The following is a 16,173-nucleotide window of genomic DNA, read 5'->3' as shown; positions in this document are numbered from 1 at the left end:
TGACAGGTAAATCAAGCCCACCCTGGTGTAATCACCGCTGATGCAGTCAGCTGTAGAGAGGTGCGCATGCAGCGCAGCCTATAAATCTCACACGTGCACTAATTACACCCCTTTGAGTTAATGTCGGGCTGCTGCCGTTTACTGCTTTGTAGCTGGCTTGTTGCGTGAAACATTATCGTTTGATTCCAACATGAGCGCACGAGGAGGCACCCCTTATATCGGCAGTAAAATAAGTCTGATCTCCATGGCTCAGATCCGGTATGAAGGAATACTGTCCTCTGTGGACACGGAGAGGTCCACTGTCGCTTTAGCTAAAGGTAAGCCAGCACTGTGCATCGTGTTTTTACCCTCATCCTTCTTTTCTTCATGTAGGTGATAATTTAAATGAGTTTATCTCCGTTAATTAATTGCTTAACACTTTTTCATGCTTTGCTGGCTGCCCCTCCCTCCAGTGAAATCCTATGGTACAGAAGACCGGCACACAGACAGACCAGTGCCACCCAAGGATGAAATCTATGAATATATAATCTTCAGAGGAAGTGACATCAAAGATATTACTGTCTCTGAACCTCCCAAACCCCACCACGGACTGCCTCGTGACCCTGCAATAGTTCAGGTCTGAACTTTAGGTCTTTATATTCCAAATGCATCTTCTGTCCTGCTGATGTGAGCTTTTTATTTTATTATATTTTATTTTATTTTTTATTAAGTCATCCATGGGCCCCTCTGTGCCCTACCACCCACGCTGGACTCCCTACAGAGACGTGATGCCCACATTTAACCAGCTTGCCGCCAGCTCTCTACTCAGCCAGCAGTACAACGCAGCGCTGGGCCTAAGTACAGATGTCCCAGATCATTTAGCTCCATCATAAATGTCGTCATAGTCTGACATCTAGCTGGACACGTTTGTGGTTTTGTCTTTCCAACCTCTAGTACCAGGACCTCATGGTCCAGCCAGAAGGGCCCCCATGGTGGAGCAGGCTGTTCAGACGGTGCCTTTGGTCACGGCTGCACAGAAGAAGGGGAAGCCTTCGCCCCAGCCGCAGAGCAGGCAGCCCGCTCGCCCGTCACAGCGCTCGGCTCCAGATGCTTCTCCGGCTGAGAAGAACGTACCCACTAGTAAACGGACTGATTGCTGAAATAAAGTTCAATTTAATCATTGACACCAACTCTCTGTAGAACGTGTAAAATTGGTTCACTTGATTTCAGCACACTTGAGTTTATTTATGTTTAGTCAAACTGTTGGTTTATTTTTGCATGTGCTTAGGTCATGCACCGTCTCAGCCAGCTGTTACGAAGACTCCAGGCCGAGGTGCTGACAACCAGAAAACGAAACAAAAACAAGGTTTGAAATCTTTAATTTTGATCTTGCTTACTGGATAACTTGTTTACAGTGAATCTGAAAAATGTGAATATCATAAAGTTTATTATTTTTTGTCACAAAGTAAAACTTGTATTCATTACACAGAGAAATACTTAAAGCCTTTATTGTAATTTTGATTATGGCTTACAGTTGATGAAAAACCAAAATTCATTCTTTAAAAAATGTTAATATTGTATTGAGTTTACAGTATTGTAAACTCCTGGTGTCACTCTAATCAGCTGATTAACTCCTAGACATGAGCTAGAAATGTCTCATTCCTCAAGTCCAGCCACTCCTGAACCAGAGACATCAGAAGTGTCTTACCTGCTGAGGACAAAAAGAACTGGACTGTTGCTCAGTGGTCCTCTTTTCAGATGAAGGTAAAGTTTGCATGTTTGGACATCAAGGCCCCGGAGTCTGGAGGAAGAGTGGAGAGGAACATAATCCACGTTGCTTCAGGTTCAGAAGTTTCCACAGTCAGTGATTGTTTGGATTCATGTCCTCTTCTGGTGGTGGTCCACTGTTTTCTGAAGTAAACACATCTACCAGGACATTGTAAAGACTTCATGCTTCCTTCTGCTGACGAGCTTTATGGAGATGCTGGTTTCATTTTCCAGCAGGACTCGACTCCTGCCCACACTGACAAGTTACCAAACACTGGCTGTGGAATATTCTAAATTTGAGACACTGAATGTTGGTTTTTTTTTCCATTAACGTTTAAGCCATAATCATCGAAATTACAAGAAGTAAAGGCTTGAAATATTCCACTGCACATTAATCTATCGAATGAGTTTCATTTTCTAAAATGACTTGACAGTTGAGTTTTTTGGTACTTTTTCATGTTGCATTTTATTTATTTATTTTGATGCACCTACATCATGTACATCATATTCAGAATACAGGAGTAACACAAATAAAATAGGATCTTTTGGCTTTTCCCTCTTTAGGGGTCACCACAGTGAGTCATCCTCTTCCATCTCACTCTGTCCTCACTCCATACTACATGTTCTCTCAAACTGCATCCATATCTCTCCTCTTTGACCTTCATCTGTCTTTTTCCTGGCTGCTGCATTTCTAACATCCTTCTACCAGTATACCCGCTGTCCCTCCTCTGGACATGTCCAAATCATCTCAGTCTGGCCTCCCTAACTTTATCTCCCAGTTGTTCAACCTGTGCTGTACCTCTGATCTCATTCCTAATCTTATCCATCCTTGTCACTCCTAAGGAGAACTTCCAACATAATTTCTGTCACTTCCAGTTAATTTTCCTGTCTTTTTGTCCATGTCTCTGTCTCCAGACCATACAACATAGCTGGTCTCATCACTGTCTTGTAAACCTTTCCTTTGACCTTTGCCGACACCATTTTATTGCAAATCATTCCTGAAACTTTTTTCCATCCACTCTATCCTGCCTGGACTCATTTTCACCTCTTTACTACATTCCCCATTTTCCTGGACAGTGGATCGCAAATATTTGAAGTCCTGTATTGTGACCTCTGCTCTTTGTAGCTTCACTGTTCACCAGCCTCCCTCTCATTCACACACACACGTACTGTCTTACTACGACTGACTTTCATTCCTCTTCTTTCAAGTGCATACCTTCACCTCTCAAAAGTTCTCTCCCACCTGTTCCCTGTTCTCACCACAGATCACGTCATCTGCAAACATCTTAGTCCACAGGGATTCCTGCCTGACCTCATCTTTTAGTCTGTCCATCACCAGAGCAAACGAGAAGGGACTCAGAGCTGATTCTTGATGCACTCCCACCTCCACCTTGAAGATGTACTCCTGCAGCACATCTCAGCCACTGTCCTGCTGTCCTCATACATGTCCTGTACCAGTCTAATATACTTCTCTGCCGCTCCAGATTTCCTCACGCAGTACCACACCACCTCCCTCAGCACCCTGTCAAATGCTTTTTCTAAATCCACAAAGGCACAATGGAGTTCTTTCTGACCCTCTTTGTACTTCACCAAAATCCTCAGCGCAAATATGGAGCCTGTGGTGATATTTCTTGGCATAGAACAATGTTGCTGCTCACAAATAGTCACTTCTCGTCTGTCTTGCTTCCACAATTTTCTCCCAGATTTTCATTGTGACTCAACTTAATTCCCCTGTAGTTGCTACAACTCTGTAAATCATCCTTGTTCTTAAAAATGGGCACCAGCACACTTCATACCTCAGGCTTTTTCTCACTCAAATATGCCATTGAATATTTGAGCCAAAAACCTCACTGCCATCTCTCAAAGACCTTTCCAAACCTCCACTGATGTGTCATCAGGTCCTACTGCCTTCATTCTTTTCCGAGCTTTCCAGACTTGACGCTTATTAATTTTTCCCACTTCCTGGTCTAGTTTCCATGACCTCTACTCCTTTCTTTCATTCTCCATTCATTGGCTCCTCAAAGTAGAATAGAAACGACCTTTATTGTCCCACGGATGGGAAATTCAAGTGCAACAGCAACAACAGATAACGATTTCACACAAAGTTCCTGAATGTTAAACAATACAGAAAGAAATAAGAAACTATCAATAATAATGTTCAATATGTGTTGGAACATTGAGGACAGACTATTTACAGTACAGTAGTATAGGCAGTGTGTGCGTGTTTTAGCAGAAGTCGGCATGTATTTAATCCTTATTGAGTTTGTTGGGAGCAGTGATGGTTGTAGTCTCTAACAGCTGCTGGGAGGAAGGACCTTCGGTAATGCTCTGTGTATTTAGGATGAAGTAATCAGTCACTGAACGAGCTGTCCAGTTCAGCAACAGCTTCATGCATGGGGTGGGAGACATTGTCCAACAATATTTTAGCTAGTCCTTCTGTCTCCCACCACCTGCACTGGGTCGAGGGGGCATCCAAGCACAGAGCTGTCCTTCTTTATGAGCTTATCGAGCTTCTTCTCAGCTGATAGTACTCCTATCTTCCCATCACACTCTCCTCACTTGTTAGAACATTCCTATCTTTAACAATCCTAACTTGTTGCACATCCTTACCAGCCTGATGTCTCTGTCTCACCAGTTGGTACAAGTCCTTGCCCTCTTTAGTGTCCAGCCTCCCATACAACTCATCATACGCCTTCTGCTTTTCATCAGCTACCTCTCTTTGCTCTACATTGAATCTCCTTATATTGCCTGTCATTGTCCCCACATTTAGAGTTGCTACCCTCAGTCTTACATTCTTGACTTTCCCCGTCTCCTGACACGTTTCCTCCTCGTGGTCTTTGACTAATAGTAGCACAATTTCTCCCGGCACCCTGTTTGTCAACAGCACCAATGGCAATTGTTGTTAACCCAGGCCTCAACCGATCTGGTATGGTTTCGCTTTGAACTCGTAGTTTTGGCAAAAGTTTTTTTTGTTGGATGGCCTTCCTGGCGCAACCCTTACCTTTTACCCAGGCTTAGAACCGGTAGAAGAAATGCACTGGTTTGTGCTCCCTAGTGGCTGGTTTACAAACGAAACATGATCTTGCCAAATGAATTTGACCCAAATGTCCCAAACCGATTAAACCTGTTTCTTTCTTTTTTTTGCAGGGAACCGCAGACCCAGGACCAGGAGCAGAGGCCAACTTCTTGGAAAAACATCCAAGGCAACAACTTTGGAGTTTGATTCAGATTTTGATTTTGAAACTGCAAATGCTCGGTTTAAAGATGACCTGATAAAGGAGACTGAATGTATGCATTTTACTAGTCGCATAGAGAGATCGTTTACCGGAGACTAAAATATAATTAAAATTGCAGCAGGTGAGAAGGTGAACTCTGGGGATGCCCAGGCCAACCATGGTGTACGAGAGGAGCCCGTTCACATAGAGAAATACTACGACAAAGCTAAGTGCTTCTATGACAACATATCTTCAGATCTTAAGCCCAGGTAATTTGAGTTGACTGTTGGTTATATTTGTCATCTTTTTGGAGTTATGTGCTATATTTAATACTTTTAGGAGAACCACCTGGGCAGAGGAGAAAAAGTTGAACATTGAAACATTTGGAGTGCCTGGTCGCTTCCTGAGAGGAAGAGGATTGAGAAGTCGTGGACGAAGAACCACTGAGCAGAGACCACTTCCAAAGATTGGTAGTGGGAGAGTGTGAAGCATTTTTGTTGTCAATGCTACTGTAAATATTTTTTTTATTTTATTTGAATTATCTCCCTCATTCAAAGCTTTTAGTTTTTGAAGTCCCAAATGTGAATTTAAGGGTTTAACTTTGAATTGTTGACATGAAATGGGAGGGTATATTTCTTTTAAATCCAGCAGCTGTGCACTTACAGCAATGTCTTCATTAATGGTTGGTCTGGACGTCTGTAGTACAAGTCTATACAACAGTAGTGCTTTTGTTTTCCTGAATATATTGACATGTCTACTTGACTATCTGACTTAACTCAGAAATGGTTAGATCAAATTCAAAGTTCAGTGAGCATGGTTTTATTTTCTCAAATTGTAAAACTTAAAATGGAACAATGTGTACAGTTGCTATTAAATGGCATGTTGCCTTCAGAGCCGACTCATGTGTTCTTGTGGCGGTTTGCAAATGGAAGCCAGTTGTTAAAACTTGGGCCTAAGTTTTCAAGCAAAATCTGAATTAACTTGATTCTCTTCGAGAATAGTAGTTTGTATCCTGATGCATGCTCAATAATCCAGGTAGAAAAATCCAAAAAAGTTCAATCTGGTCCTCTAGACATGCAAAAAAACAAAAAATAAAACGAAGCAAAAAATATAGAAATGTTTCGTCTCTCATCCGAGAGACTTCCTCAGTCTGAGGTGCTGTTTTCAGCTCAGTCTCTTAAATAGCACCTTCTCAGAGTGGATCAACCAGTTTTGCTGCTGACAACCAAAACCAGCTGATCACATGCTCAAGAAGGACCATCAGCCTAACAAAGGATCATTAGCACACTGATGGCTGTTTACTATTCACAGAGGGCTGAGTGATACTAGCAATCACAGCATTGTAAGAGGGGGACAGTTGAACCCGGAGGCCTCCACCCCTGTTTAATGATGGACGATTTCTTTTCACAAAGATGGCCTCCTTTACGCCTCTCTCAAACCATCGTTCCTCTCTGTCCAGGATGTGAACATCTTCATCCCTGAAAGAGTGACCGCTGGCCTAGAGATGAGTGTAGACTGCAGAATCCTGGCCTGATGTTAATCTTCTGTGCTGGGCCATCCTTTTGGCCAGTGGCTGTTTAATTTCCCCGATGTAAGACTGATCACCCTCCTGACACTGAACAGCATACACAACATTACTCTGTTTGTGCCGGGGGACTGGATCTTTGGGATGAACCAGTCTTTGCCATAATGTATTTTGGGGTTTAAAAGCCACTGGGACGTTGTGTTTAGAAAATAAACGTCTGTTTCTCTGATACTCCCTCAACATACAGAATGACCACTGGTCTGGGTTCCTCCTTTTCACCTGATGGCTGACTGGAGTCCTGTTTAGGTTTCTTCTCTGCTTTCAGGAAGGCCCAGTTAGGATATCCACATTGCTCTAGAGCCTGTCTTGTGTAGGATTTCTCCTTCTGCCTGGCTCCCGAGCTAGTGGGGACGCTGTCTGCTCTGTGATACAGAGTCCTGATGACTCCTAACTTGTGCTCCAAAGGGTGATGGGAGTCAAACTGCAGATACTGGTGTGTGTGGGTGGGTTTGCGGTACACCTCAGTTTGCAAATGTCCTCTATCAGAGACTGAGACCTCACAGTCCAAGAAAGCCAACTTGCCATTTTTTTCATCTTCTCGTGTGAACTTGATGTATTTATCCACAGAGTTGATGTGGTCAGTAAAATGTTGGACTTCCTGAGATTTGATTTTAACCCAGGTGTCGTCAACATACCTGAACCAATGACTTGGTGGTGTCCCTGAAAAGGACGTCAAGGCTCTCTTTTCTACCTCCTCCATGTACAGGTTGGCAACAATAGGAGAAACTGGAGACCCCATAGCACACCCATGTTTCTGCCTATAATATTGCTCCCCATATGTGAAGTAGGTTGACTGCAGGCACAGTTTCAAGAGTTGACACAGTTGTTCTGTAGAAAGCGTGGTCCTGCTGCTCAGAGTGGTGTCTGATTTTAATCTTAAACTGACCACCTCTACTGCATCATCAACAGGAATGCACGTAAAAAGAGTGATGTGACATCAAAAGAGACCATTGTTTCATCAGTCTCCATGATGACATCCCTCACCTTATCCACAAAGTCCATGGTGTTCTGTATGTGGTGTTCTGAGCTGCCAACTAAAGGGATGAGTACAGATGCCAGATATTTGGAAACATTGTAAGTGACAGTTAATCATGCTAACAATAGGTCTTAAAGGTACACTTTGTTTATGGATTTTAGGTAAACCATACAGACTAGGTGTGGCCTCCCCTGGGTACAGTCTGTGGTACAGAATACGGTCAATAGCCTTGTCCTGCTCCAAATTTTTCAGACAATCTATTAACTACTTCTTGCAACCACTTCCTGGATCTCTTTTCAGAGGTTCATAAGTGGTTAAGTCACTAAGGAGTGTCATAACTTTCTCATGATAGTCTTTCTGGTTCAAAATCACTGTGCACCTTCCTTTGTCTGCTGGGAGAATGATGATGTTTTTGTCCTTGCTAAGAGTGGTGAGTGCATCCCTCTCCTCTCTACTGATGTTGGAAGGTGGTGGTTTGGCATTGCTGAGGCAGGCTGAAACTTTGATTCTGAGCTGTTCTGCTTCACCCTCTTTCATTTTGTTGCGGATGGCTGATTCTGTGGCTGTGATCATCTCCACCAGAGGAATTCTACTTGGTGCAATCGCAAAGTTCAAAGGATTCTGCGGTCTACACTCATCTCCAGGCCAGCGGACACTCTTTCAAGGATGAAGATGTGCACATCCTGGACAGAGAGGAACGATGGTTTGAGAGAGGAGTAAAGGAGGCCATCTTTGTGAAAAGAAATCGTCCATCATTAAACAGGGGTGGAGGCCTCTGGTTTCAACTGTCCCCCTCTTACAATGCTGTGATTGCTAGTATCACTCAGCCCTCTGTGAACAGTAAACAGCCATCAGTGTGCTAATGATCCATTGTTAGGCTGATGGTCCTTCTTGAGCATGTGATCAGCTGGTTTTGGTTGTCAGCAGCAAACTGGTTGATCCACTCTGACAAGGTGCTATTTAAGAGACTGAGCTGAAAACAGCACTTCAGACTGAGGAAGTCTCTTGGATGAGAGACGAAACGTTTCTATATTTTTTTGCTTGTTTTATTTTTTGTTTTTTTGCATGTCCAGAGGACCAGATTGAACTTTTTTGGAATAGTAGATTGTATTGATAGGCGTCACTCTCTTGTACATGCGGATGGGACTCATCGGGCACTACCTCTTATGTAATGGAGTCTCTGTAGGAAAATGTCAAAAGCAAGATATTCTTATACGTGCAATGCTCATTAGTGGTGACTGTTAAGTGAAACTCCAACCCATCGAGAGCTGCTGGGTTAACAGTGTTCCTGCGGTTGGAAAAAAAATAATTTCCATGTTTTCAAACAGAAAATTGTTACAAGTTTCAGCTCTACCCTGTGCTCTTGGTAGTTTCTGGATATTTGAAAAGCTCTAAATACAAAGATGAAATAAAATTAAATGTTAAGAGATGCACTGTTTGCATATGTATTACCCTGCTACCACAAGCACCACTGAAAGGGTGAAAGGCTTCCTGCTCTGCCTGGCTTGATTTTCTGTTGGAAATGTTAAATTTGTCAACTTTCAATCCATCATGCTTCTTCACATTAGGTGAGTGTGAATCGGTTTACGTAGTTCACAATGTCATATGTTTCACTTGATTCTTGTACAAAGATTACTGTGAATGATTTTGTTTCTCTTGTACCCATCGTTCCCTCATGTTCGTCCCGTCTTTTGAATCGGTCATGTGTAAAGTTCAATCTCAGAACAACATTGAGACACTATTAAGAATCATTTTACAAGAACAGGAAATGGTCATTGGAATTGCGCTGGAATAAGTCTCATGCGAATGTTTTGGATGCAAACTTGCAATCTTTTCCTGGTCTGTGTTGTAAACCTGGAGCCTTTCTTCTCACTGAGAAGGTACACTACACTTTCCTTCACTGATGCAGAAATGCTCATCCATGCCTTGGTCTCCTCCAGACTGGACTACTGCAAAGCACTTTTTATCGGGATTCCTGGCAAGAACATACGAAAACTGCAGTATGTCCAGAACAGCGCTGCCAGGGTCCTGATGAGAGTGCATGAGCACATCACCCCTGTACTCCGTTCACTTCACTGACTTCCTGTCTCTGCCCGGATAACTTACAAAATGTATCTGCTCACCTTCCAATGCTTGTAGATCTGTTGTGAATATATAGTGTTATAAATTAAAGTTCTAAATTAAAGTTATTATGAGGCAGCAGTTCTACCCACTACTCTACTGTGACACCTAACAACAATCATAAATATATGTTAAGTTTTATAATTACATTTTTTTTAATAAGGTTTTTCTTGCATAACTGCAGAATGAGGAAAAACATATGTGTTCGATGCCTGCAGATCAATGCGTGACAGCAAATTAATTTCATCAAGGTGAGTCTTGCCCCTGATTTTCCACGCCAACGTGCACGGATATATAATTATAAGCCACAGAAAAAAATTGTCCAAGTCTTTGCAACCTGACTTGATTACTGTAAGGCTTTATGGTCAGTCAGGTGTCTCACGTCTCCAGCTCATCCAAATGCTGCAGCTCAGCTATTAACAGGAACTCAATAGGTTTGAGCACATTTCACAGGTTCTGTCCTCCCTTCACTGGCTCCCTGTGCGCGTCAGAATTGATTTTAAAATTCTCCTGTTGATCTTTAAGTGCCTAAATGGCCTTGCACCCTCATACCTCTCTGATCTACTTGGAACCATGTGCTTCTTGTGCGCTGAGATCATCTGATCATGTGGTTGCACCAAAAACCAGGCTGAAGCTCAGAGATCGGGCTTCTCAGTCATTGGCCCTAAACTCTGGAACAATCTGTCCCCCCCAACATTAGACTATTTTACTTCCTGTTTTTAAATCTCTTTTGAAAACCTCTGGATGCATAGCTGTATTTCCTGGATGTACATCCAATAATTATTTCCTAAGATTTTATCCAGTGGTTTATGAGATATTTTTCTAACAGATCAAGTTGACTACAAAGGTTATTGCGTGGGTTTATTAAGCAAACACGCAACCCAACGTGTTGCATCCAGAGTTTGTTTGTTTGTGGTGAGGTAAATGTGTTGCTATGACAACACCAAACTTTAGTTCAATATCTGTAAAACTGGCAAAGTTGTAGACATTTTTGTGTTTGCTTCAGTCAGTTGGCTGTGTCGGCCATCTTAAATTGGGTGGAGTCCAGACATTAATCAGTTGTACAGTAGATGTCAGCCCAATTACGTTCTAAAAGTTTCTTAAAAATCTGTTAAGTGGTTTAAGAAATATTTTGCTAACAGACACCTCTCAGTTTCTGCTCTCAGAATATGGGTTGGGCATCAGTCTCAGTTACTACCTCACCAAACATAAGTCAGATATCTGTAAAACTGACTGTCACACCACATTTTTCAGCTAACGGTCTCAGTGTTTGAGGCTTTAAGGAATGCTTTCATGAGGACGCTTCTTGTCTTGAAACACATTTGACCCGAAGCTAAGAGTTTGTTTGAAGCACATGTTCAGGCTTTAAAAAAACATTCAAATAACCAGAAAGGTCAAGTTTTTTTCTTTATTGTTAAAAACAAGACACAAAGGGTGAAGTTAAGTGTACGAACCTCCTTGGAGTCACAAAGTGTTGCTTTTCAAAATTTAGTTCTCCATTTTTACAAATGCATTTTTTAAATAAACAACTACACTTTTTTGTATTTTATTTATTGCTTTAATCTACTATAGGTCCTGTTAATAAAGTAGAAAAAAATATCCTTCTGACTGTCTTCTGGGGGGAATGGACATATTTACATCTTAAGGCCCACATGACTTTAACTTTACAACCTTCAGGGAACTTCACAGCTTTCAGCTACAGAAGCTAGCCGTAGTCCCCCCCCCCCCCCCCCCCCGTCCCCCGTCCCCCGTCCCTGTCCCTGTCCCTGTCTGAGGTGTCCATCCCTAACAGCTTCATTCTGCAGTTATTTTCCTGTAAACATGGATGCAGGTTCTGATTTCTCCTCTCTCCTCCGCTCGTCTCTGCTGTCCTCGTCGTCTGAGCCCACCACGGGGGTCTCTGCCCTGGTCTGGCTGTCAGAGGACGAATCTGAGGACGTGGAAGACATCCGGGTCTTGCGGTCGAGGCCTTCGAGGACGTGCTGGAAGAGCCCGTTACTGACCGCCTCCTTGTTTTTCCCTTGGATTCGATAAAAACAAACTTTAGAGGTGGAGGTTTGCTGGTTTTGAGCTCTGCGCTGATTTTGGTTGTCCTACCTGTCAGAGGAGAGGTCAGCGACTCCTCGTCTTCCACAGAGCTGAAGAAGACGTCCAAATTGTCTTGATCAGGGATGTCAATCGGCTCCATCTGGTCCACGTTCACCTCCATGGAGGAGATGCTGCTTATAGGAGCTGCAAACAGACCAAATCGTGTGGCGTTTGTGCATTTTTACATCACTATGCAAAATCGTGCAACTCACGTCTCTTGTAGTCTCTGATACACAGCAGGTGCGCTGAGGACAGGTAGACGTCCACTTCATGCTGGATCACCTCCTCGAAGAAGCGCTGCCTCTCTCTGAGCTTCAGCTGCTGTGCTGCTTCCACATCTGGATGTCTTTGAGCATGCTCTGTCTCTGCTGGACAGCACAAGAGAACAGAAGGACGGTGGGTCAGAGGGCGTCTCAGTACAAGAGTCAAATGTTGGAGACCAGAAGGAGGAGACATTGAGATGCAGAAAAGACTGGGTTCCTCTTTTTTGTTGACATGAAAATAAGTAATTATCACTTACTGTTTAAAAGAGAAATGCAATGTTTTTGTTTATGTGTGTGTGTTGTCTGTTACCAAAATATCTTGTGAACCGCTAAAGTAAATTAAATTAAATTTTCAGGAACAAAACACTAAACATACTTCTATAATTACTTAACTTTTGGAGCTAATCTAATAAAAGATGGTGGTTGCAGTCAAAACAACTTAGAAAGCACAAAAATGGCTATTATTCAGTCAGTCAAACTAAGATCGTGCTCAGATCCAATGAAATTGTAGCTGAGAGTCGTTCACACCCAAACTATTATTTGTGCAAGACTTTTGCTTTAAACTTCAGCATTAACTGTTTGAGTCAACAAGGTTCTTTATTGTCATTCATCACATGTGGTACATGAGGTGGAATGAAAATGTGTACTCAGGGTCCCAGTTACAACCAAAAATAGCAAAAATATAAAGTATAAAAAAAGGTATACAAGGATCTAAGCTATACGCTAAACAATAATAATGTAATATAGTGTATTAAACAGCAGCCTGAACATGAGTCTGTGTGAGCAGATGGGTAAGAAATCAGCAGCACGGATAAAGTGACATATCACCAATTAAAGTGGTATTACAGTTATTATCCTGATTAGAGATTCATGAATCTAACAGTCTCAGGGTAGAAGCTGTTCCTCAGTCTAGTGGTTCTACACTTAATGCTCCTCAACCTCCTTCCTGAGGGGAGCGGGGCAAAAAGTGTGTGCTGGGTGAGTGGGGTCCTTCATGATGCAGGTGGCCCTCTTCCTGCATCTGGAGGTTTAGATGTCTGTGATGGTGGGGAGGCTGACTCCAACAGACTTCTGTGCAGCCTTCACCACTCTCTGCAGAGCTTTTCTTTCTGCAGCTGTGCAGCCTCCATGCCACACGTTGATGCTGGAGCACAGGATGCTCTCCACTGCACACCTGTAGAAGGAGGTGAGGACTGAGCTTCCCAGACCAGCCCGCCTCAGCTGCCAGGACTGGGAAGCTCAGTCCGCACCCCCTTCTACAGATGTTTGTCTGTTAGCTAAGTCGCCACCAACAAAAAAAAAGGTCACACACTTATATTTTGTTGGACCGCCTTTAACTTTGATTACAGCATGCATTCACTGTGGCATTGTTTCGATAAGCTTCTGCAATGTCACAAGATCTATTTCCATCCAGTGTATCATTAATTTCTCACCAAGATCTTGCATTGATGACTAGGCACTAGGCATGATGGGTGCATCACTTCACCTGTCTCTCTTCTTACCCTGACGCATCCATCACTCTGGAACAGGGTAAATCTGGACTCATCAGACCACATGACCTTCTTCCATTGCTCCAGAGTCCAATCTTTATGCTCCCTAGCAAAGTGAACCCTTTTTTTCCAGTTAGTCTCACTGATTGGTGGTTTTCTTAAGGCTACACTGCTGCTCAGTCCCAATCCCTTGAGATCCTTCACATTGTGTTTGTGGAAATGCTCTTACTTTCACTATTAAACATAGCCCTGAGTGCTCCTGTTGTTTTTCTTCCATTTGATTTCATCAAACGTTTAAATGATCGCCGATCACAATCATTCAGGATTTTTTTCCGGCCACATTTCTTCCTCAAAGACAATGGGTCCCCACTATCCTTCCAGTTTTTAATAATGTGTTGGACAGTTCTTAACCCAATTCTAGTAGTTTCTGCAATCTCCTTAGATGTTTTCTCTGCTTGATGCCACTGATTTGACCCTTCTCAAACAGACAGACATCTTTTCCACGACCACGCCATGTGTCTTTCCACATGGTTGTTGAAGAAATGAGAAGCAACTCATTGCACCAGTTGGGGTTAAATAATACAATAATTATCCAATAGGAGGCTCGTACATATTTGCTTAGTTAAATTCAGTTGGCAACTTGTTTTTTTGGGCAAGGCAGTGTATTGCACAAACCACTGGATAAAGTTTATTGAAACTTTTAGAATATAATGATTAGGTGATTTTTTTTTCTTTAAAATCCAATTAACATTTGGAGTCAATCCCATTTAAGATTGCTAGCACAGCTAAGAGTGGAAAACCAAAAGATTGACTAATTTAGAGCTGAAATTTGATGTGGTAGTAGCTATAAGAGTTACTTACATTTACTTTGAGTGTGTCACCCCTCACGATTGCAAAGTGTTGAGAACTGAACCTTTTGACGGTCTGTGGATTTAAGGTCAGCACATTCACTGATGTCTCTGATGAGACACACACTCCACTGAGGACATCACCTCACATTAAAGACAGCTGTATTCTGCTGGCTCATGTAGTTCCTGTGCTGTTCTTTAGATTATTATTCTGGGGGTGCTGCGAGTCCTCTCGTTCAGTTAATCCAGTTTGACAACCCATGTGATGCCATTTCCCCCTCATCAGCATCACAGAGATACAGCTGAGTGTGACAGCAGCGTGAGCGAGTGGAGTATCCAACAAAACAACTGGGCTCAAACGGAAGGATACTTCACTGCAGCTGCACGTTTTCAGTAAATATAAAGTGAAAATTAACTGAAACTACAAATGCAAAAGTTAAAAACAAACGTTCAGCACTTGAAAACTTTATGCAAGCACATAAGATTGGGAAGAGACAATAAATGCCAATCGCACGTTCATATTGAAAGTCTGGTCTTCTCAGGTACTACTACAACAGATTTAGCTCTCTAGCTTTAAATTTGACTTACCGAGTACTTATAGCTGTTTTGGTGTTTTCTAATGTCAGCTGGCTTTGGCAGCTACCTTGAATCATGTTGACTCTAAAAGTTAAACAATTGGAGATGTGCAACCAAAGATTACTTTCTGCACGTTTCATCATCATCTGTCTGGGAATTCATAAAATATTTTGCCAACAGACAGACAAAATTGACTCCAAATAGTTAATGGCAGCACTTGAAGCTAAGATCTTGCACAACCTGTTTGCTCTCAAAATGTTGCTGCTTTTCTATCAGCTGTTCCCTTCTGCAGAGGTCACCAACAGGAAATCTTCAGTGGTTGTTTTACTCTGGATGCTCTTCCTGACGCAACCTGGGCTCAAACCTGCAGCCTTAGGTTTACGAGACAGCAACACTAACCACTGAGCGACTGCAGCTCCTCTGTTAGTTCTGAAAATTACTCTCAGGTACAATCACACCAGATTTTAGCTCAATATCTGCCAAATAAACTGAATTACAGTCAATTTGTGTTTTAATGTCAGCAGTCTGGGGCAGCCATGCTGCAGTCACAGTGTCCAGGTTTTACTTTCTGTAAGTTTTTACTAAAATATGTTCAATGGTTCGGGACATATTTAGTACTGAACAGACACACACACACAGTGGTTCCCAAAGCTTGTCCTTGAGGGACACCATCCAAGATGTTTTAGTCATTTCCCTGCTCCAACACACCTGATTCAGTGATTTAATTACTTCATCAAGTTCTACAGAAGCCTGTTAATCACTTGTTCATTCAAATCAGGTGTGTCAAAGCAGAAAAACAACTAAAATGTGCAGGATGGAGTTCTTCAAGGACCATGGTTGGGAACCATTGCACTAACACACACTTGTTGTGGAAAAAACATTATCGTCCACATTTTGGCAGCAGGCGATGGCTTATAGTATCATAAAGCTCAGGCCTTTATTTCAGACTATCCACAGACAGACCATAATATGCAGTTTGATAACAGAGCTGTGTTAGAGTTTGTTGTTACAAGCTGTAAACAGGGATTGAGCTAATTGGATGAGGCCCTTGAGTCCAGTCTACGTCCAGTGAAGATTATCTGGACGGAGTTAGAAGCAGAAATCCCCGAGCTTCTAAAAACACAACAGAGACGGAAACATTCAGCTCAGGGTCAGTGTGAACAGGAAGGAAGGAGCATCTTCATTCCACTTGTTTGTGACCTTAAAGATATAGATATATATATATATATATATATATATATATATATATATATATATATATATAT

At 42.3% G+C, this 16,173-nt stretch overlaps 2 protein-coding genes across 2 annotated transcripts in view; one reads left to right on the top strand and one right to left on the bottom strand.

The window, feature by feature from the left end:
* Positions 1 to 114: 114 nt before the first annotated feature.
* On the top strand, positions 115 to 5,852 carry LOC119411721 (protein LSM14 homolog B). The gene is made up of 8 exons (XM_037678640.1): positions 115 to 317; positions 453 to 616; positions 711 to 837; positions 934 to 1,119; positions 1,268 to 1,345; positions 4,894 to 5,034; positions 5,101 to 5,230; positions 5,301 to 5,852. Exons 1-8 carry the CDS (start codon positions 191 to 193, stop codon positions 5,446 to 5,448), a joined length of 1,101 nt encoding a protein of 366 aa, XP_037534568.1. The 5' UTR covers positions 115 to 190; the 3' UTR covers positions 5,449 to 5,852.
* A 5,554-nt stretch (positions 5,853 to 11,406) lies between these two features.
* The window catches only part of LOC119412280 (dysbindin), a 15,477-nt gene continuing 10,710 nt past the window's right edge, over positions 11,407 to 16,173 (bottom strand). Inside the window, exons 2-4 of the mRNA XM_037679268.1 lie at positions 11,944 to 12,099; positions 11,741 to 11,875; positions 11,407 to 11,663 (exon numbers count right to left, since the gene is read on the bottom strand). Of these exons, the coding sequence (XP_037535196.1) occupies positions 11,449 to 11,663; positions 11,741 to 11,875; positions 11,944 to 12,099 (506 nt within the window). The 3' untranslated portion in view covers positions 11,407 to 11,448. The remainder of the gene's footprint in view (positions 11,664 to 11,740; positions 11,876 to 11,943; positions 12,100 to 16,173) is intronic.

The sequence above is a fragment of the Nematolebias whitei genome, chromosome 7 (genome assembly GCF_014905685.2).
Source record: "Nematolebias whitei isolate Nwh7 chromosome 7, NemWhi1, whole genome shotgun sequence".
In the NCBI taxonomy this organism is placed as follows: domain Eukaryota; kingdom Metazoa; phylum Chordata; class Actinopteri; order Cyprinodontiformes; family Rivulidae; genus Nematolebias; species Nematolebias whitei.
Note: the sequence above shows the minus strand (reverse complement) of the source record. Positions and strands in the feature narration are given on the sequence as shown.

What these genes read in the sequence shown, in the direction of transcription:
- LOC119411721 (XM_037678640.1), top strand. Translation starts at nt 191, where the DNA reads ATGAGCGCACGAGGAGGCACCCCTTATATCGGCAGTAAAATAAGTCTG. An exon ending in CACTGTCGCTTTAGCTAAAG is followed by an intron (nt 318 to 452) that starts GTAAGCCAGCAC and finishes CCCTCCCTCCAG; the next exon opens with TGAAATCCTATGGTACAGAA. An exon ending in GAAAACGAAACAAAAACAAG is followed by an intron (nt 1,346 to 4,893) that starts GTTTGAAATCTT and finishes TTTTTTTTGCAG; the next exon opens with GGAACCGCAGACCCAGGACC.